Genomic DNA, 21465 nt, shown 5'->3' with positions numbered 1-21465 from the left:
CTTAGCTGTACATGATATTGCTTTCCCTTGTCATGCAGCATCTCAGCCTCACAGCTCAGTGACTGAGGAGGGGGCGGGACACAGCAGCACACAACGGATTTGCACTTCCACTGTTCACACGTGGCTCCCCAACGCTGCAGAGACATGGTCCATGGATCTCAGAATCCCATTACTCATCACTCATGTCAGCACTCAAAGCTTTCCATTACAGGAAATTTAACATAGTGGTGGCAGAAAAAGAACTCTGTATGTGATCAGCCCCCCAGGCCCTCATCCTGGTGTGACAGGATATACAGCAGAGTGTAGATAAAAGTAATCCTTATGAAAGCCTCACCCTGCCTGGAAAAGCCACTGGGAAAGCAGTTAGATGCACAATTTTGGCAAGATTATGGCGCTGGTGTTCTTTGAATTGCAGATCAAGAGAGACAATCTCTAAAATATCTGAATGTCTAAAAATGTCTGTGGGTGCTTAACCAGTTTCCCAGCGGCTTTTCCACATGTGTTTCATTAGCCCCACAGGTGCAGTGCCCTGGTAAAGGACCCTGCACTACATTTCACCCTGGGGCTGAATTTAGACAGTGCCAAGCACTCTGCTGTAGCTTCCATTCTCCTTTATGCTCACCCTCATGCCACCAGACTAGGCAAGGCTTAAGTTTATCCAAGTTCCTAGAATTGAGTTACAGAAAGGAGGTGCCAAAGCATGGAAGATGCAATCCTTGAAACAGACACATTTAAGACTGGTCAAGTGTCTGAAGAGTCAGAGAGAACTGCAGCTGACTCTCGCTTTTAAAATGGAAAAGCACTATTCAAAAATTAATGTCTTTACTCTCAACACCATGTGAGGTAGTACTTCACAAATGGAAAAACTGAGTACAGGAATGTAGACAGAATAAAGGAACACAATACAGTGCAAAATCAGGAACAAAATGCGAGCTGTTTCATCAAAGTCCAATTTGATGAGTGAAATCATATTTACCTTTAGAAAGCCCTTGAAGATATTGAATAAAACCAAAACCAAGCTTTGAAAACACACAGTACTTTGTACCAAAATATTTAAAGTAGCACGACTTGCTAAAATAGTATATAAACCAGCTAGAACTATGTATATTAGTACAAATGAAGAAGTGAAATCTAAATAGATTAAAGTATTAGCACCCTACAGTAAGTTTATTACGTTATGTTTTATCCTGAGGCATGTGATTCAGAGTAGCTAAACAGAAGTGGTTTAACACCTTTTTTCTTCATCCTATTCACATTTCCACCACCACCACTCTGCCCCCACCCCAAATCATTCCTTTCTACAGCCTCTTCCCAATATTTTATATTTACTCAACATAATTTTGAAGTCATTTACTCCTACTGTATAAAGAACAGGTCACCCCCCCAGAGTTCCACGATGACAAAGTTACATTCCAATTAATGATATTTTCATAGATCCATACTAAAATAGGCAAAACTCAGTATACTGCTAGTTCAGATCCAGTTTACTTGTGGTTTTTCTTTGGGGATTTAAGAAAACTTGTAGTAATATCAGAAATGACAAATTCAAGTCAGTCAATATTGCCATCCTAATTACAAAGTGTAATACTTTAGAATCCTAAAATCAGAACCATAGAAACAAAGGAATAAAGTTTTTTGTTGGTAACAGTTGTCTAAACAAAACAAATTGTGCAGAAAAGGTACTAGTCTTCCAAGAAGAGTTCGGTTGCTTGCTTTTAATTCTTGAACAATCACTGCAGTCTTTTTTTACTCAGAAAAACTGTTTGAATTAATGAAAATAAGCAATATTTTATTTCAATACCAGATTTACGGTTTGTGTGTTACACTGGGGCTGGTTTGACTGGTATTAAACAGATATGTCTGAAACACAAAGTAACATAAATTAGACATGCCATGAGACATGTACAATCAATTTCTACTAAAACGTGGATAATGAAACCCACTTCTATGCCAATTCTTTTACACTTTTAATGGTGATAGTGACTAGTATTTTAGTAAGAGGGTAAAATTCAATAAAATGCACGAGGACAGCCATACAACTCGAAGATACTGTTTGCACAGCTTCCAATTCCACTGTGAAAATACACCCCCTCCAAAATAGAAATAGGCACTTCATCTTTAAAAATGAAGCACTCTTTTGTTCTTCAGTCATCATCAACAGTTGGCTTGATTGTCACTCCTCTTCTGATCTGACCCCAACCAATTAAACTGAAAAAAAAAAAAAAGGTTTATATTACTTTTATTAGTAGTCAGAAATATCCTGTAGAAGTCAACATTCTTCTGTCCTTCTTATGCCTTCAGTTCTTACATTTTGAATTTTCTACACTTGTCTCCCACCCAAAACATTCTACAAGAACCAAACCTGCTTAGTGGAAACACAGAATAGAAAAGGGCGAAGGACAGATGACATCTGTAACCAGCTAAGGGTGCACTCCTGAACAGAAGCTGAAAATGTGAAAATACTGTAACTTATGTTGTACTGTTGGATGGTAAATCTATTCACAGCTTGATCTCTCACCTGTGCCTGAAGTGTTGCATTACTTTCAAAGCAATGAAAATTCAGTAAGATTACAAACAGCTGTAACTCTCAATGAGCAGGTAGCCTGTGATGCTAACTCAGCTCTTGGAAGTGCTGCTACTTGTATTCAAGAAAATGAAGACCCTTTCTATAGGCCACTATTGCCTCAGAAAAATATGTCTGTAAACAGAAATTCAGAATACATCCATTTCCACAGTCAGCAGGTATTTCATATTATTAGTAAGACTGGGTTCAAAACCTTTCCAACTTCTGGTGAGAAACCACACCTGCATCTCAATTTACCTTGCTAAGCAGTAAATCCTATCTTGGGACACCAGGAAAGGAACTGAAGTTTATCAGAGCAGCACTTCCCACTTTTTGGTACCATACCCACAGGTCATAACTCCACCATCTTTGAATTCCTTGGAATCACTGGTGCATCCCATTTGGTGTTTAACCTCTCTCTCTGCCTCTGTGTATTTCCTTTTTATTTTATACCTCTTTTTAGTCTTGCTTTATGAACTTCTGTATTTTCAGTACTCCATTGTCTCAGGCTGCTAGTTCCTTTTCACAGTACCAACTGTATATTATCTTTACCCCAATTAGATTTTATTACAGTGGTTTTCCCAGTTTGCCTTCTTTCTCTTTTCTCAACTTTCAGTTTCTTCACATTATCCTTTTAATACAGCATAGGAATCAACATGTCAGTAACTATCTTTATAGCAGGCTGCCACTATTTGCCCATCTCATAATCTAGAGACAAGTGGGCTTTTGGGCAAAATTTGGTCAAGTTTTTTTAACTGGGAAGGAATCTACAAAAGCAACAAATGACACATTACAATTTGCACAGGCAATCAGTCTACAGCTTAAAAAAAGAATAAAAAAAGCATAATTTTTAATATAGTTCCTCCTCTTCCTTCTGCTTTACCTTACTCAATTTCATCCATGGATATTTAAAGCTTGGTTCCTTTCCATACAGTAGAGTTCTTGTAAAAATGGCTGCACACTCTCATACTACAAGGGCTGTGCAGAGCCAACAAATCTAAATACTCTTACGTTCTTATCAATCCAGTCTTATGAAACACGTGACAGGTACAGTATGTGTAATCACCTACAGAGAGTCTGGCACTGTGATAAAATGAATCACCACCCAATTCTAGTCATCATTTTCAGCCTCCAGATGCTTCTGTGCAGTCAGACATTTTGTATTTGTAATCTGAATGGGTCAATCCAGTTGATACTTTCCTCTGTGCTTAGTACATGAAACACTCAAAGACCCCATCTCTATTCCCCTGCTGTTACCTGCAGGTTGCACTAGAAATCACATGCAGCTCCACAGGTAAGAAACCACTGAGGTGTGCATAAAGGTGGCTATTTGACATTATGAGAACTTCCCAAACCCTCTGCCAAGATTCCCTGCTGAGCTCAATTTACAGCTTGGCAGTGTGGGCAACAAACACAAACCTCAGGTTGTTTCCCTGTCTGTTAACTAACAGGTACCCTCCTGATCATAGTGTTTGTTTAGAAAAGAGATAGCAATGAAATTAAGTATTCCAAAACTATGGTGCCAATGTTAGAAGAATCCAGAAGAATTTTTAAAGAAGACATACTCTTACCTATTCTGGTACAAAACCAGATCCATGTGTTTTTTTGTAAACAATGTACTCTACCAATTTTGCACCAACTTACCGCCAGTGTTTCTCAACTCTTCGACTCAGAGCAATTTTTTCTCCCACTTCTGTGCATACAGGGTTAGTCAGCACAATCTTCCCCAAATCAGCCTTTACAGCACTGACTCTCCCTCCAGTAGACAAGGATCCTATGTTTACCATTAGAACTTCATTCTTGGATAATTTTTGCACCTGAAGACAGACATAAAAAACTCTGAAACATCAGCTTTAGTACTAAAGAACAAATAGCACAGACAGTGCCAAGTATCTTCTGTTACCTTCTTGCCACAAAAAAAAGATACAGCTGAGAAATACCATAAATATTCACACACAAACTACGGGCAGCAGTGTCAGTAGATAAAAGTTTCATATGCAAAAGGACAAATACATAAAGATGTTGTCTTGGGTTGAAAAATGTAACCAAAAATGTATGTGTATTCTATTTTCATCTGTTGAAGTCGGTTGGGAGATATTGCTCTTTATCTCTTGTAACTCTAGGGGGGGAAGAGGGCGGATGCCTTCTGTTAATGGGACACCTGATAACAGCAGATAAGGCAGTGCCTTCTTATCTCTTCCTCCACCATCCTCCTCCGAGGGACATCCCCTGTGAATGGGCCATTTAAGGCCTCTCACATGACTGATAACATCACCTCATCCCATTGTGGGATGCTCCACCCAGTGGGAGGAGCCAAAGCCTCTCCACCAGAATAAAACCTGCAATCCTAAACACCAAGGGAGCCTGTTTCCACTGGAATCCCAGAGGATGACTGGACCCTTTCTTGAGGATCATCTCTGCTTCAGTGGAGCCACATCTGTCACTCCAGGAGGACTTACTGTGGGCTGCTTCCAACACCCTGACCAACAGGGTGTCAGGTTTGCATTCTGACTCTGTCAGTGGTCGTTTGTAGTATTGCGTTTATCTTATTTTATTTTATTTTTATTTTTCTTGTTGTTTGTTCTCTCTCTATTAAATTGTATTTCTGACTTGGAGTCTCACTGGTTTTGCTTTCAAACCAGTACAGATGTACATGTAGTTCTGAAGTTCCTGGTATGATGTACTTTCTTGGGATTTATCTACATTTTCTATAAACTATATTGATGATTAAATATAACGTATTAAAAACACAAACAGAGATATTGTTACAAACTAATGTCATACAGATTATTTACTATGATGGTGTAAATACATGCCTACATAAAAAAACCCCCCAAAAATTAATTTCACACGATATGAGAGTGCTGCAGCACTTTACTCACTGTTGTATGAAGCAATTTATAGATTTAAATGCTAATGGGGAAATGATGATCTTTTAGTTGATTTGTGTAAAACAGATCATGTTACACAAGTTTGTGTTGTGCCTCAAGTTCAGTTTTTTTTCAACCAGAGTATTCCAAAAATACTTAAACTTAAAAAAAACTCTTCAGTATGAATTCTTCATACAAAAAGCATGTCAGTAGGAAGTAGATCAGTACCGCTGTAGAACTAATTATTGCACCAATGAATAGGACGATAGCAAAAGAAAAAAACTACCAACATGTTTAGAAAAATACATAATACGACACACAAATATTTTATGCTACTTTAAACTACTGATATGAATTTCTGCTCCTCTGAAAACCATTCTACAGTATTAACCAACAGGTAAGTTTTCTGACAAGCTTGTATCAACACTAAGACAGAATTTCCACGTTATCAAAGAAACATATTCATTAAGGACAATTAGCACAGGAAGTGAAATCAGGAGAAAGAAAAGAAGGGGCACAGACCTTTGCAGCTTTCTTGTCCCCCTCAGTGCGCACACCCAAGAGTCGTCTCAGCAAGAAGTAGGAAATTTCCAGCTCTGTAAATATTTCTGGCAGGGCCCCGACTGCACCCAGAACCTGGCCCACCATGCGGTCAGCCCGGCACAAAGTGGGATCAATCTTAGTGCCAACACCTACAACACAGCAGGGGCAGTCAGAAGGAGCCACTGAAAAGCAGCTGCCATTTTTATGTGCTAAAATATTCAGTGATCTAAACCCATGGAGGATGGATGGGAATTCCCTATTACCCGGACAGCACTTTCAGAATGTCAGCAAGACTGTGAGCCCTGTCTAAACAGATGAAGAAATAGTCTGCTGTTAAAACTGGTACAATTAACAGTGCAAGCTGATCTGCATTGGCCAGTGACATTCAGGAAAATTATTTAAGTCTTAAATATCCATTTCTCACTACCACTCTGTCTCCACATATACAAGTTATCTGAAATTGCTCATGGTATTTTTGCTAATTACACTGAAATTCACTGTTGAATAAAACCGAGTGCTTTCAATGAGCATGAAGAAAATAATCTTTTCTTAAGAGAACATTCCTACCTATAAGGCCTCCTGGAGCAGCATACTGTAGATCGTTGTGTTCAGCAAAGAGTGACACAATTTTGGAAAAGATTGGCTTGCACATGAGTTTGCCTTCGCTGTCCTTGGACACAATACCAGGCCGCACCTCAATTTCCTGGCCGACCTAATGACCAAGGTGAGAAAGTGTTTAAGTGGTTATTTCACAGGAACACAAAGCTGACTACTCACAGACTTACACACCCCAAGATCTACTGTTTATACAGCCCTTGGTTCTGGGCTGCTGTAGAACTTGTAGGATTTCTGTTGCACCGTTTGCTGCAAATTGAACAACACTTACAGCAAATGTAACAACTGATTTTCTTTTCAACACAATCTGTAAAACTGCTTCAGCAAAGGATCTTTATCAGCAATCCAGCAACAACTAAATTTCAGTTTAATTTTTAAACACTGTATTTAATTTAGAAATATTTCAGCACTGAGAAAAATTGAGTTAATTCAATCAGTGTAACTGATTGACATCAATACACTGCAAACCAGAGAAAGTACAAGCTGTATCAATGTTCCAAGACATAGTTTGCTCTCCAGCCTAGCAAAGCAATAGTTTAAAATTTCTGTCTATTGCTGGCAAGCAAGGAAAGTAAAAAAAATCAAAATATACAGAACACTTAAATGGGGAAGTGGGACCTGTGAGAATCCATACACACTTCCAAGGTGCTTTTAAAGTTTTTTAGCTCTCCTCTTCCCCACAATAATTCAGCAAGTGGAAGTAGTAGGACAGGGAAAAAAACAGCTCCTTCCATTTTTGTGAGGGATTAAATCTGTTATCATTACTAGCAGAAGTTAAGACTACAATAATATATTTAAAAAATTAAAACCAGTGCTTCTTGTTCTGGTATTTTAAAACTGTAAAGTGAAAATGAACTACAGAGAGGAAGGATAAGTGTCATGTGACTGTACTAATTAAAAAAATCAATTCTATAGATAGATTTGTCATTACAAATTTCAGTCAAGAAGGAGAATGGTTACCTTCAAAACACCTTTTAGAATACTGCCACCAGCAACACCTCCCTTAAGGTCATCAACTTCACAGCCAGGCTTGTTGACATCAAAAGATCTAATTACTGAAAAGAAGAAATCATAACCGGGTTTATATTTACTATCAGATTTTTTCAATCAACAATGTCTTTCTTTAGTAACTTTGACTGCTTCTCTATTCTTATGAAAGGATACACATATTTATAAATATTACAGAAGTAGAACAATCAATATTTTATTCCCTGTTTTTAGGAAGAGAGTTAATTTTATTCTCAAAACCATTTGAACTGCTCACATATACCAGTGTTTCATAAGACTTTTTCTGCATAGCAGAAAGTAACTTAAAGAGCTAAAAGAAACCCCAATGATCAACCATTTTACAAAATCCCTTCAATATCCACAACATTAATGGTGAATACTAGATTCTTTGTTTTAATGTACTCATAGTTGAACACTGTAACTTTGATGTAACATGGTCAATTCTTGTGCATTTATGCAATGTAGAATTCCCTTGGATTATTTGAAAAAAAAGGCAAGCAAATGAATTCCTGGTAGGAACTGCATTTCACAGTATGCTGGACAAGACCTGAAACTTTGACAATTATAACCAGCAAACAAGAGACTAACACAAAAGATTTAACCCAGCTACCCAAAAGATTTCCATCTAAATAACTTAATTATCAAATTCATCAGTTTGCAGTATTCTGTAAAATCAAAACTGAATTCATAGTGACTACAGGGATGTTTTTAGGATACAAATTTCTCATGTTCATTGCATTTTAGTGCGGCCATATGCACAGAATATACACAAAACCAACAGCAATTAACAGTGAACAAACAATACAGCTCTCAGAAGAGATGCAAACTTTAAAATAAGAGTGTCCTAAATACTCCTTTTAAACCCACCTCTGTTTAGGGCACACAGCATGTGCTATTCTAAGTGTAAACACATTCAGATAATGTTTGGCCACAGACAGCCAGGCCTGAGCATTCACCTACCAATGAGCCTTGGTTCCGATGTGAAGTCTCGCAAAGGGACTGGGATTTTCTTCACTATGTACTCACAAACCACCTCAATGTTGTACTTCAGCTGTGCTGAGATTGGAATTATTGGAGCTCCTTCTGCAACTGTACCTAAAACAGAATCAAGTGCAACATTAAGCCTTGATATGACCAAGTGTTCTGTCCTTGTTGAAAATACGGATTCATTTCATGGCATGTTCTATGTGTATCTCCTAAAACAACCTCAGAGCATCTATCCTTCCCTTCACATTTTAATCACATCAGCCACACCTACTTTTGAGACATTCTGAAAGTGTCCAAGATAATCTTCCACTCTAAGGGAAAATTCACTTCCTACATTGTGCTCAGAAATATTTTTAAGATTTCCTGAGAGAGATCAGTATCTCAGTATTGGATACAGCAGTATTAATTTTAGAGTCAGATTTCATTGACAAAATAAATTTCCTGTTAATTTAATGATTTATGCTTTTCAAACTTTGCAATACAAATACATATTTTAGAAAAATCCCAACTTTACAGAAGAATGCATTTAGTAATCCAGGTTTGTTACACATCATTATTTTTAATTATGTTTCTTGTGATAACTCCAGTTTTCAAACTCCAAATGTATACATCAAGCCACTCTGACAGAGTTTTGAACAGCTTCTGTAAAGCAACAATTATGAACTGAAAATTTAAAAAAGAAGAAGAAGAAGAAGAAAAAAAAAGACCAATTGGCAACTTCTGATGGTGACAATCTAGCTCAGCAGTTTGTCACATACCCCACCTACTGCAGATAAACAGGGAAAACAGTGGAAGCTCCTGGGAAAGATAAAACTCAAAGCAATATAAAGGTGAGCAGACCTTTACAGAGTAGGATAACACAGCCCAAACTGGATTTACACAGACAGACGAAAGAGCAATCTTTCATCATAAGATAAAAAAAAATAATGTACTCAGACCTACAAGGTGTCCCTAACAAGCAGAGCTTCCTTCTCTCCTGCACTGCAATAAAATCACAGTGAAATCTCTACCAAAGAAGCACTCTAGGAAGAAATCACAAATCCACTGAAAGGTGCTACATAAGAGGCATTGATGTTAGTTTTACATCTAGAGCTCTGACCCAGAGCCATAACATTACTGTATGCAAGCAGGCTGAAGCAGGCACGAAGCACAACTCCCAGGGTCTAATTTACACATTAACAGACCATGTACACCAGCACTGTCTAAGAGAAGCTTTTCTATGAACACACAGAAAACCACTATGTCCATGTCTCAACGGTGAATTCCCACCACTAACTGGATTTCTGCTCTTGAAAACTTACCTTGTACAAATGCAAGGATCTGTTCATACTGTTCTTTAGCCTGGCTCTCTTTCACCAAGTCAATCTTATTCTGTAGAATCAAAATGTGCTTCAGTTTCATGATTTCTATAGCAGCTAGATGTTCTGAGGTCTGAGGTTGAGGGCATGACTCATTACCAGCTGAAAGAAAGAAGTGATTGGAATATAGGAACTATAAAGATAGACAAAATTCCTACAGTTAAGATATCTACTTCCATCTACTATCACTATGTTAAAAAAAAACCCAAAAGAGACAGTTGTTTCTCAGTAATCTGTGAAGCAACCAAGTCAGTAAGCACCTATTATCCCCTACAGCAGCTGGCTGTAGACTCCACACAATGCAGGACAGAGAAGAGGCTGCCAGAGAGGTTCCCCCATTCTACCTGCTCCCACTAGGAACACCCATCTAAAATATCCAAAGATACCAACACCTAACTTGGTATACTCCACCCTTTGGCTCTTCAGATTTCTCAGTGTTGACTGTAGCATAACAGACAAATTACCTTTCAAGAAATATCTTAACATTTTCTTATCAGTAAAGTCATAAAAATACCGAGATCGCCAAACTCTGTTATAATTCTATCAAGTATGTGAAGAGAGCTGCTATCAGAATGGTTTAGATTTCAGCTAAGAAGCCAAAGTTGGCTGATGTGCCATTAGGGTGACAAAATCTTGCCTGAAGTTTGGTCTATCACACTTTCTAGAGATAAACAGGCAGAAGAAATGATAGCTCATCATCTATCTCACAGTTTAAATTACAGTATCTGAAGCTGTTTTTTTCTATTGTTGACATATCTTATCAAGTAAGATAATTGCTGTGTATCACTACAGAACACTAGAATGTTCTACAGACATAGAAAAATCAGTTTTACTCACTTTCTGTTGCTTGCAAAACAGAACAAAAGTTGTCTGGATTACATTAAATCTCCTGTACTTAAATTTATCTGGGTTTACCGTTTGTACTGCTGAACTCTGCTATATGGCAAAGACTACATGCATATTTAAAGGAAACTGAAGCTTCAGAGAAACTTAAAATGCAGCTAATCTGTTCCCATAAAGTGATAAAAATTTTACAGTACTATACCATTACAAGGTTTTATATTACCTATCTTCTATCAATGGGGCCAGCCACCAGACTAGTATGGATAGCTGTGTTTAAAACAAGCCAGCCTGTGAGAGCACACTGCCATTGGAGCAGTACTTTCTTTTCCTTAACACATCTCAAAAGCATTCACTTGTTCACATTGCCCACCACATCCCAGGAGATTTTAAAGCCCATATAAAGTTGCTTCATGCTAGCACAGAATGGAGCTGTGCTTTTGGGTAGCAATTGTTACCTATCAACAGTAGAGCTGCGTCCATCACTGCCGCACCGTTCAACATGGTAGCCATCAAAATATCGTGGCCAGGACAATCCACAAAAGAGACATGCCTGTGGCAGGAGAAGGTGGAAGAGAAATAAAAAACCCATTATCAACAATTCCTCTGACTGATTTATGTCAGTGATCAGGCAGACACAGAAGTTAAAAGTATCCTTATGATAGTATTTTCAAAAAAGTTCTAAAGGAACACAAATGCTACTGAACAGCTACTGAATATTTTTTCTGAGTTTTAAGATTTAATACCACATATCCACATGAAGTACCTCTTTAATATTTCACTATTTTACTTGTAAATTAGATTAGAGCTAAATGCACCAGGACGAAAGCCTGGAATCAACCCAACCCACCAACACTAACTCAAACCCCAACACATCACATAGGATCTCTCTTATCTCGTTTAAAAGGCTTCTCCTATTCTTCAGTTTTAAGAAATTATGCATATTTAATTACATGGTTATAACTGCACTTCAAAGATTGGCCTACAGACATGATGCTACATTTCCAACCATATGATTTTATTGTGCAGACCCAGATAAGCTGATTCCCTATACTCTTTCCTGAACCTATCTAGTGAGGAATCCTTGTTCTTAGTGCCAGGCCACCAAAAAAGCAAGGGACTAATGTGATGCTTTGCTGATGATGTTAGAAATCTACAAGTAAATAACCAGTAGGATAAAGAATGCAAAAAATTTAAAACACTTTGAAAACCCTGCTCTTAGGAGGAAAAAAGTTTAACAAAGATCACCCTTCCAAAATGAATTTTAAAGATGCGTTTGTGAGGTCCACATTAGTTCTCAATCTGGCTGGTTTAAAATGTACTTTTATTAATAGCAGAAATATTTCACTTCAAAGTCCTGTGAGTAGCTGAAGACAGCAGACACAGACATGCTGTACCACAGTGCCTTAGCTCAGGTGTGACTTATCTAAAAATGTGAAGTCTGCCAGAATCCCTTCAGCTCACAGCTCAATCCTGTTTTCATGCAAAGGGAAGTGAACACAATTTATTCCAGTCATTTAAAGCAGTTACCTGACTAGTTTAAAGTTCCCTTTGGTGCCAGGAATATCTGTAGGGAACTCATCTGGGGTGCTACTTCCACAGGATCGGTAACACTCTGGTCGAGAGCAGCTTGGGTCATCCAGCTTGTAAATCTGTGATTTTTTAAAATTGAAAAAAGCTTTAATTTCTCAAGGGTTGGTGACCTGTAAGCTTACACCCTAAAATACATTAGCAATATAGCTGCTACATTTACCGCTTGTGACTCACCTTTGCATTAGCATAACCCAGCTTGATTGTGATATTTCTTTCCAGTTCATTTTTAAATCTGACAGTATGAACTCCAGATATAGCTTTGACTACTGTCGACTTTCCATGGGCTACATGACCAATTGTACCTGTGTTTTAAAGGAAATGTTTGTCAATGAACCACAGCTTAATTTTGTGCAATGTTCCACTACAATCAAAGAACATTTACCCCAATTCTCCACAGACAGTAAGTCCATATGGACCTACATATATAAGTACAAATGGAATTTGTAATCATTTTTGTTTAAACGAACAAGACCAGAAATTGTGCTCCCAATGGACAGATCTTTACATTTTAATGAAACTCATTTCAATGCTTCATTTTAAGGTAAAACAAATTTTGCTTTAGCAACTATTTCCCACAACATTCAAATGTGTTCCTGAAGTAAAATTAGTACTTTTCAAATCAAAAGGGCTTGACAAGTCTGTAAAACTACTGTGTAACTGTTTCTGTACAATCTTCTTGAAGGTTACCATATAGGCACCTTCTGCTACTGCACAAGTACCAAAAAGAGCCACCTTAACCCACCCCTCCTTTTTATAAGTTTGTTTTTACCTATATTAATTGTTGCTTGTCTGCTGATGACTTCTGGTGAAAGAGGTGTCAACTTGGTAACATCCTGTATAAGGGAGATTTCAGAATTTATTCTTCTTGTATATAAATGTTTAGAAAGTTAAAAATTTAGAAACTTGAAAATTAACTGATAGTTGTGTTCAGCAAAATCCAGTTAAGATTTTGTGCATTCCAGTCTTTTAAGTGTGTGAAATACAACCAAAAGTGAACCAAGTCCTGCTTGTGAATCAGGCTACAATTCAAAACCTTGGCTGCAAAGTGCTGAAGATGGGAGTAAACAAAACAAGACACCTCAAAAAAAGCTTCTAACAAAACACCCCAAGCCCCTACCTAGCCCTGAACATAAATTACACACAACTGGTAAATTCATTTTCAACAGTCTACACGATGAATACACTAATATTTTAAAAACAAAGCTTTGTCAATAAACAGTTGTTTAATTGGTGTAAGATTCCATTACAGCCAATATGTAATTACAACTAATACTTTTGAGTCAGTGGCTCCAGAGGTTTCATTAGCATTTCAGAGATGGCTTTTTATTCTTTTTAATGGCTATTTTTTTCCTCAGATACTGTTATTGCTGCTTCAGGTACCAGACAAAAATTCTGCTGTCCTATATAGTCTGTTGTGTGAACTTATTGGTAGCACTGGCAAAACAAAAACCTCACAAATACACTCCATAGGGATAAAGAAACAATTCTGAAAGAGTTGTTTAGATTTTTCAAAGCTGTTTGTCCAAATAATGGACAAGTGTTGAAATCCACATGAGCCTCTGTAAAGCTAATATCCATCCTGCTTTGAATTCATATGGATGAGCCACTCAGTTCAAGCAAAGATTCATGATGCCAGAAGAGTCCTCGGTGCAGGACAAAATTTAAGATACAAATAATACAAACATATTGTTTCCAGTGTTACATGAAGGTTCTGTGCAAAATGTTCTGTCATATCTGTGTAAAAATGTAAGCTCACTCATTCTGTTCTCAAGTATGACATAAATAAAATGTTCATCTTCAACACAAAACAAGTTTTGAACATCTAAGACACATAATTAAATTTATATTTCTCGTACATCGAACTTAAAATGACTTCCCAGCGGCGGGAACGCCACCTGCAGATGGCACCATGTGGCCGGCCGACCAGAATCATTGCGTGATGCAATTCCTGCCACCAAGAGAATTCTTCCTGGTGCACACAATCAGGCACGCGTGGAGTTTTGTCCTCAAGACTGGTATAAAGCGATTGCTCAGCAGGAAGCTCCACTCAGCCCTAAGCACTCAAGGGCCGGCAGAATAGGCCGTAAAGATAATTCCTGCTGACCTTCCAGCTAGTCTCTATCTGTGCCTTTTCCAGCTAGGAAATGCCACGGTCAACAATGACAAGAAATAAAGAAACTATCTGAAATGACCGGCAGGCTCGCCGTAACACAGGGGAACTCCTGTGCTCAAGCCCAAGAAACATCGAACATTATTACTGTAAAGACAAATAAGCTGTCCCAGTTTGAACACTGGGGACACAGCAACAAGATTTTTGACTACGTACATTATTATACACTAGAATTTGAAATCTACATTACACATACACTTAGACTAGCGTGTAAGTGTAGGAAGTGAGGCAAGGCTGCCACAGCAGGAGACCACTGCAACCAGTTCTAGGCAGAACTGGTGTTTCGCGGTAGTTGTTGATAGTCCAGAAAATTTTCTTGGCAAACCAACCAAGACAGGGCTGGTAGCCAACCCCTCCAGCTTGCTAGAGAAACACAGCCCAAATTTATGGTTCTGCTTCGGAAAGGGATGAGTCTTTAACACCACGGAACAGGGCAAACTGCACCCACTGGGGAGCTGTGAAAGCTTCAGCCGCACCGGCGGGACACGGAGCCGCTGAGCCTGGCTCCGATCAGGAGGCGAAGCGCCTCGCCGGGCGCCCCGCACCCACCAGGACCGGCAGGAGCTGCTCCGTGCCGGCCGCTCTGCCCTCGGCCCGAGCCCCCTGCCCCCAGCGTGCTGCACTGCGCTACCGAGGCGTCACCGCCCCCTGCGCCCCCTCGGAACGCATCGGCCGCGGCGGGGCCCGGCACAAGGCGTGGAGCCCAGCAGAAGGCTCGGAGCCCCTCGGGCCGCACCCTCCACCAACAACAGCGCGCCCAGCCCGCCCGGCTCCTCCGCTCCTGGGGCGCCCCCGCCGAGCCCCGAGGGCCCGATCTCGCTCCGGAGCGCCCCGCGGGCGGCGCTCACCAAGGTGCCGAGATCCTGCCGGCTGAGGTGCGGCTGCCCCAGAGTCACTCCCGCCTCGTCCCCCGCCATCTTGGCCCGAGTAGGAAGTGAGGAGTCCCGCGCGGCCGCCTGACCGCCGGCTCCTCTCGGCACCGCCGCTGCCGGCCCGCAGCCTCCGGCCCACGGCGCGGCACCGGCCGGCCCGGGCGAGGACACCGAGCTCAAGGAAGAACCGCGATCGGCGCCGGGGAGCGGCCGTCGGCCCCGCGGCGGGGCGGCCACGAGTCAGGCGCGCCGCCGGGCAGCCCTGTAAAGGGCCCCCGGTCGCCCTCACGCCGGGTGATGCAACCGGGGCCTGCGGCGGGACCGCGCGGCGCGCGGGAGCGTGCGCGTGCACGGGGCGGGAACGCGGCCCGCGGGTAACGGGCGCGGGAGCGCGGGCAGAGCCCGGGGCGGGCACGGCGCGCCCGCGGGAGCGCGCAGCTCGGCCGATGCCCGGAGCCCGCCGGGCCCGACACCCCGAGAACCGCGGCCAGAGCGGCGGGAGCCCAGCACGGGCCGCGCTGGCGCCGTGCAGCGCGGGTGTGAGCCAGCGCCGGGGCTGCGGGAAGGGGAGCGGGCTCGGTGAGAGACACACCGCAGGCGGGAGGCCGTGCCGTGCTCGGGGTTTGTTGCTGTGCGGGTTTATTTGGGGTGCCGAGGGGGTGCGGTGCAGAAAGTCCCCGGGGGGGAGGTGTATGGACTGACACGAGCACATGGACCGCGGCGTGTGCTTCAATAGCAACGTGTCACCGTACGTGTGCTGTAATCTCTGCTGGCCATCGGCATGAGAAGATTTTTCTAATTTCAACCTTTTTTCTTGTTACTGTCTTTTATAGCCTGGGCGCTTACTGTTAAGCAGACCATGTGGAGGTGAGAGCCCCAACATACGAACAACTTGAATATTTTGTACGGAACAGGTAAAAATCCCACCAAACGCTTGCTGTTTCCGGAGTTGGGTATGACATAAATGCTTTAAAAATTGAATAAAATCCCTAATCCAGTGATGAGAGCAAGTTCAGAGGTTCGCCAGAGAGCAAAGGCCGAACTCCCAACCTTTTCCTGTGGGAAATCAAGCTGACTTCTTCATGGGAACCTCTTAAAGGCATGAGGATGTTGCTGATAGTATTTCCTCCGTGGTCAGAGGAACAGGTTTCAGTGCAGGTAACCAGTTTCCTCAATCTGTGCGTGTTGTGCCAACAGCAGTGGCTTTGTCTGTTGGAAAACACGTTTGTTCTCAGACTTTGCCTGGCTTTGCAGGTCAAAAAAAGCAGGTTTGGGCCAGACAATCACGTGACTGAAATATGATGATGGAAAGCCGTGTGAAACTGGTATGCCTGGTTTAACAATGGTTGTAACCTGCCACTTTCACAAATGCTACTATTTCCATGCTTTCCTGACACAAGAGCTAACAGGGAGTGCTGCTGGATATACCTGGAGCAAACACATTGCCAGTGTTCTTGAGCTGAAGAAATTAACAGAAACACATTGTAAGAAACCTTCCAGGATCTATGACAGTGTTGCCAATGACAAATGCATTTTGTCATGCAACCCAATCATGTTGTACGTTGGTCTGGAAAATAAATTTTCATATCTAATCTTTTATCAGGCCACATGGTGTTCTCAATTCTATATTAAATACCTCACTTCTGGGAAAAACAACTGAGATACACGAGGTGTAGTGGGAACATGATGCAATACTTGGTTGTAGTTGCCTTGATGTTCAAGCATGTATAATCCCTCTTTTATGAAAATGAACTGAAAATACTGGACTCTGGAGTTACTTAGCTGTTTAAATTATGCAGTAAATGCAGTGCAGTGTAAAATTATGGAAGTTGTTTTTGTCGCATTTGAAACAGCTTTTAAAAAGGACCTAATCCTTGCCAAATACCCTGTCAGGAATGTGAAAAAATACACAGACTGTTACTTCTATTTTAACAATGAGATCGTACATTTTACATATTCGGAGGTACTTTTGCTATTTACTTGGAGAATGTTTGTAGTATAAAGACAATCTAGAAAAGTCTCAAGTATGCAAATGTCTAATTATTGTAGGATCATAGAATGGTTTAGGTTAGAAGGGACTCAAAGATCATTGAGTTCAAATCTTCTTGCTGTGGCCAGAAACACCTTTCACTATCCCAGGTTGCTCAGAGCCCCATCCAGCCTGGTCTTGAACACCTCCAGAGATGAGGCATCCACAGCTTCCCTGAGCAACCTGTGCCACTGCCTCACCACCCTCACAGTAAAGAATTTCTTCCTAGCACCTGCTCTAAACTTGCCCTCTTTGTGTTTAAAGCCATTCCCCCTTGTTCTGGTACTACATGCCCTTGTGAAAAGTCCATGTTCTAGCCTTCTTTTGGGCCCTCTTTAGGCACTTAAAGCTTCTGTAAGGTTTCCTCAGAGCCTTCTCTTGTCCAGGCTGAACAACCCCAACTAAAATAGGTAAGAACATTTCTAGGAGTTGACACTATGTCATATGTCAATGTATGTGTATTGTACATGTATGTATGAATAAATAAAGTTTAAAAATATTAGCATTCAATCTTAACTAGCAGTAATATAGCTCAAAAAACTATATCCAGAATTTTATTCATTGCAATAATCTTATTTAAGCCAGTGGTATCTACTTTAGCCACTGACTTTGTATAGATGCCTAAATCAGAGAGGTCAACCCAAATCTCAATTTAAATTAATATTCAGTAAGATAATGTTGATACCAGTGGTCATTGTCAGAGGCCTAAATGTAATTATTTAATTTAATTAGGAGACTAGAACTGAGACATTATTAACATATTCTGATTTTTTGGTAGAAGCAAATTGTTCAATGTGAAGGAGAAGGAGATGGGAGGGGGGTTTTGTGCTTTTAAATGTTGAGATGTTTTAAATGTCAAAGCTGTTGTGGTTTTGTTTTGTTTTAGGTTTGAGGTCCTCTTCTGTGACAGTGTGTAGGAGAGACTTGAAGATCATCTTGTGCCTCAGCTTGACACAAACTGCAGACAGCAAAATGACAGTCAGGTAAAACATTAAAATCTTGCTTAGCTTCTTCCACCCTTACTGACCTGTGAAGGTCAAAAGTCTGAGGGGTGCAGAAGGATGAGGTTTTGGTTGTGTCATTTCTGTATATGAGAAACTTGGTTCCTACTCATTTTTCTTTGTTGAAGCATTAGATATGGGTGGGTACTTGCTTGCTGCAGCAGCAGATGTACCTTGTGGAAAAGGGAGGGAATGTCTCTCCTTTGAGACACAGGTGGCAGGGACACCTGCTGTCTTGGCAGGGTCATTCTGTAAAGGCCATTTTTTTCACCATAAGCGCACAAATAACAGGTTTTAAAACAGTGACTGGGAAGATGGGGCAAATTTACTGCATGAATGAATGAGATGGAATAGTAAGGAGTTGGAAAGCCGAGAGAGGTCTGGCCATTGGGATGAAGGAGTGAATGGGAGGTTGATTGTAGCAGTGGGTGGGCAGCTGAACAGAGTGAGAATAGCATTGGGAAGTCTTTGTGAAGCACCGCATGGAATAGCTGGTTCATTGTGTGAAGCTGGGAAAGGTGGGAAAGACATTCAGCTTGGGGGTGGCAGCTATAGAGAAGGTACACTTGTTTTATAAATCAAGAATCTGGAGAGGGTGGTAATGAGAGACTGAAAATAGGCTGTGAACGGGATGGGAACAGCAGTAAACAGGGAGAGTATGGCAGCCTGTGGCCTGCTATTTAAAGCAGCGAGTGACATAGAAGGGTAGCAAATGGTTTGGGGGTGGTAGTGGTAAACCAAAGGTGCACGTAGGTTAGTTATCTCTTACAATAAAACTAGAGTTTGCCAGGCAAAGGCAAAACAGCAAAAGCAGAGGGTGATGTTTGTACTAAGGCAGAGCCGTGCTCACCCCGCTCAGGCCTGTGCTCCCTGTCCGTGTGCAGTCTGTTCGCTGCCGAGGGCTCCGGTTCCCGGTTTCCCTGCGGGAAGCAGGGAGCGGGGATCAGCCCGCAGCCTGCGCCTGGCCCGTGTCCGCGGAGGAGCTCAGCGCCACCGAGCAGGGGCTGCTGCAGCCCGGGGTGGGATGCAGTGCTACACCGGGCAGCTGCCAGAGAAAACTGGGAGCTGCCATAGCCTCGGAGAAATTGGCCGCAGCCTGGAGGCAGCGGGGCGGGAGAAAGCGGCGCAACACCGACCCTCCGAAAGCGTGTGGATGCGCGTCCTCGCGCACCGGACGCAGATGATGCTTCCCGGTGCCGCTTTCTCCTGCCGTGCTCCTCGGGGCGGGCGCTGGCAGCGGGGCCGGCCCGGGGCGGTGCCGGGCTGCCGCCGCCGCCGCTTGCCCCGGGCCCGCCCGCGCGGCCTCAGGTGCGGCGGAAGTGACGGCCCGCGCGGGGCTGCCGGGGAACATGGCGCCCGCGGCCGCGCGGGGCGGCGCGGAAGGTAAACAAGCGTGAGGGCGGCGGGGACCCCGGGGGCGAGGCTGCGCCGGGCCGGGAGCGCCGGTGCCCGCGCCGCGCGGCGGGGGCGCCTCCCACCTTCCCCCCGAGCGCGGACGGCGGGGAGGAGGGAGCCCAGGATCCCCCCTTCTTCCTCCGCCTCCTTCCCCTCCTCCCGGCTTCGCCTCAGCCATTGCCCCTCTCCGCAGCCCCCCGGCGCCTCCCTCCGCCGCCCCCGGCTGTATGGTACGCGCAGCCAGGGCCCCTCCGCCGCGCCAGCGGGAGGAGCCGCGTCCTCAGCGCCGCCGCTGCCGAGAGGTGGGTGAAGGATCCCTCGGGCCCTCCCGCCGGCGAGGGGGCCCCGGGCGCCCTCCTGGCCCTCAGGGATCCCCGTCCCCGGGCTGGGGGGCGGCGGGCCGGGTGCCCGCGGGCGGCAGGCGGGGAGCAGGCGGGCTGGAGCGGGGATCGGGCACGGCCGCGCCGGGGGGGCGCGGCGAGCGCCTGGCGGCTCCGGGGCGGCCGCAGCCCGGGCGGGCCCTCGGGGTTCCTGCGGCCGCGCGTCGCGGACCCCGGGCCTGCCGGCTCCGCTCGCAGCGCAGCGGGGCTCAGCGTGAGAGCAGACAGGCTGAAGTAGGTCATCCGAGTTCCTGCCCCGATAATGGCCATTTCCCCCACCCCCCGCCCAATCGGAGCTGATCGTGAAAAAAAGATCGGTGATCTGAACGAGTAGAGCTACCCAGGGTTGGTACTAGAGCTTGGATCTATTAGATGAATACCGGAATGCCACTTAAAATTTTTGAGTTCTTGCCTTTTCATTGTTTGAGGTTTGGATTTTCCCCTCCCATTTAGAAGAGGAATAGGAGGATCATAAAGCTACTACTTGTTAAAAGGACAGAATTACTAAAGTCTGGCTTCCTGTGGACTTGTTATGTAAACTTGCCTGTAGAATAACCCAGCTCTTGCACCACCATTGCCCCCGTTCATATTCAGATCCCCTGAGCATACCACCATGCACCAGCATCCTGTCTTTCCCCTTCCATCACCTAGTAAACGTGTTTAATTTCTACCACATGTCCTATAAACTTTCCCACTGACACTCATCTCCTTTCACTTTCCTTAATTATACCCTGTGGCTGCTTTGGATCTGCATGTGTTGATTTGCCTTTCAGCAAGCAGAGCACAGCAGATAACCACTGAGCTCATACTGGAGGCATCAGACCTTTTTCGTTCATCTAGCTGCCAGTTTGGGGGATACGTGTAGAAATTAAATGTTTGAGATTTCTGTGTTTCTGACAAGTGAGTTTGACATTTGGCAGTCAGGTCAAAACCTGTGTATCTTAAAGGGCACCATAAATGTCATTTTCTCAGAACGTGCTAGGAGTACTTACTAAGATAGCAATACAGATAACAAAAAAGACAAATGGAGGGGGTAGTTTAGCAATCCTAATTTAGATTTAAAATTATTTTACTAATATAGTTTAAATACTACTTATAGCTCATTTCCATCTTACTATGCTAAAATTTGTGATAAATCAAAAAATACAGGATTTTTGTCACTAACAGATACTTAGCTTGCTACTTTTATGTATAAATACACTATAATTTTCTTAATAAAAATCTTCACAGTGAGAGAATCA

The 21465-nt window shown here is 42.9% G+C and overlaps 2 protein-coding genes across 11 annotated transcripts in view; one reads left to right on the top strand and one right to left on the bottom strand.

Moving 5' to 3' along the window:
• Positions 1-1466: 1466 nt before the first annotated feature.
• On the bottom strand, positions 1467-15467 carry EIF2S3 (eukaryotic translation initiation factor 2 subunit gamma). The gene is made up of 12 exons (XM_063392975.1): positions 15396-15467; positions 13147-13210; positions 12552-12679; positions 12315-12436; positions 11243-11337; positions 9888-10046; positions 8560-8694; positions 7552-7646; positions 6544-6688; positions 5956-6125; positions 4208-4380; positions 1467-2208 (listed from the first exon to the last, which is right to left on the bottom strand). Exons 1-12 carry the CDS (start codon positions 15462-15464, stop codon positions 2145-2147), a joined length of 1419 nt encoding a protein of 472 aa, XP_063249045.1. The 5' UTR covers positions 15465-15467; the 3' UTR covers positions 1467-2144.
• A 122-nt stretch (positions 15468-15589) lies between these two features.
• KLHL15 (kelch like family member 15) overlaps positions 15590-21465 on the top strand; it is a 28107-nt gene continuing 22231 nt past the window's right edge. Inside the window, exons 1-4 of one of the 10 annotated variants that reach the window (XR_010079744.1) lie at positions 15720-15998; positions 16253-16333; positions 16418-16577; positions 16674-18315. The gene's annotated coding sequence lies outside the window, so the exon portion shown is untranslated. The other 9 variants (XM_063392969.1, XM_063392971.1, XM_063392970.1 and 6 more) reach the window with 9 other exon arrangements.

The sequence above is a fragment of the Prinia subflava genome, chromosome 3, assembly GCF_021018805.1.
Source record: "Prinia subflava isolate CZ2003 ecotype Zambia chromosome 3, Cam_Psub_1.2, whole genome shotgun sequence".
Taxonomy (NCBI): domain Eukaryota; kingdom Metazoa; phylum Chordata; class Aves; order Passeriformes; family Cisticolidae; genus Prinia; species Prinia subflava.
This window is presented reverse-complemented; position numbering and strand designations above follow the sequence as displayed.

Excerpts from the sequence above, each read along its gene's own strand:
- EIF2S3 (XM_063392975.1), bottom strand. The coding sequence starts at position 15,464 with ATGGCGGGGGACGAGGCGGGAGTGACTCTGGGGCAGCCGCACCTCAGC. Across the intron at positions 13,211-15,395 it reads GGCAGGATCTCGGCACCTTG|GATGTTACCAAGTTGACACC; the intron begins GTGAGCGCCGCC and ends TCCCTTATACAG. Across the intron at positions 8,695-9,887 it reads GATCCTTGCATTTGTACAAG|GTACAGTTGCAGAAGGAGCT; the intron begins GTAAGTTTTCAA and ends ATTCTGTTTTAG.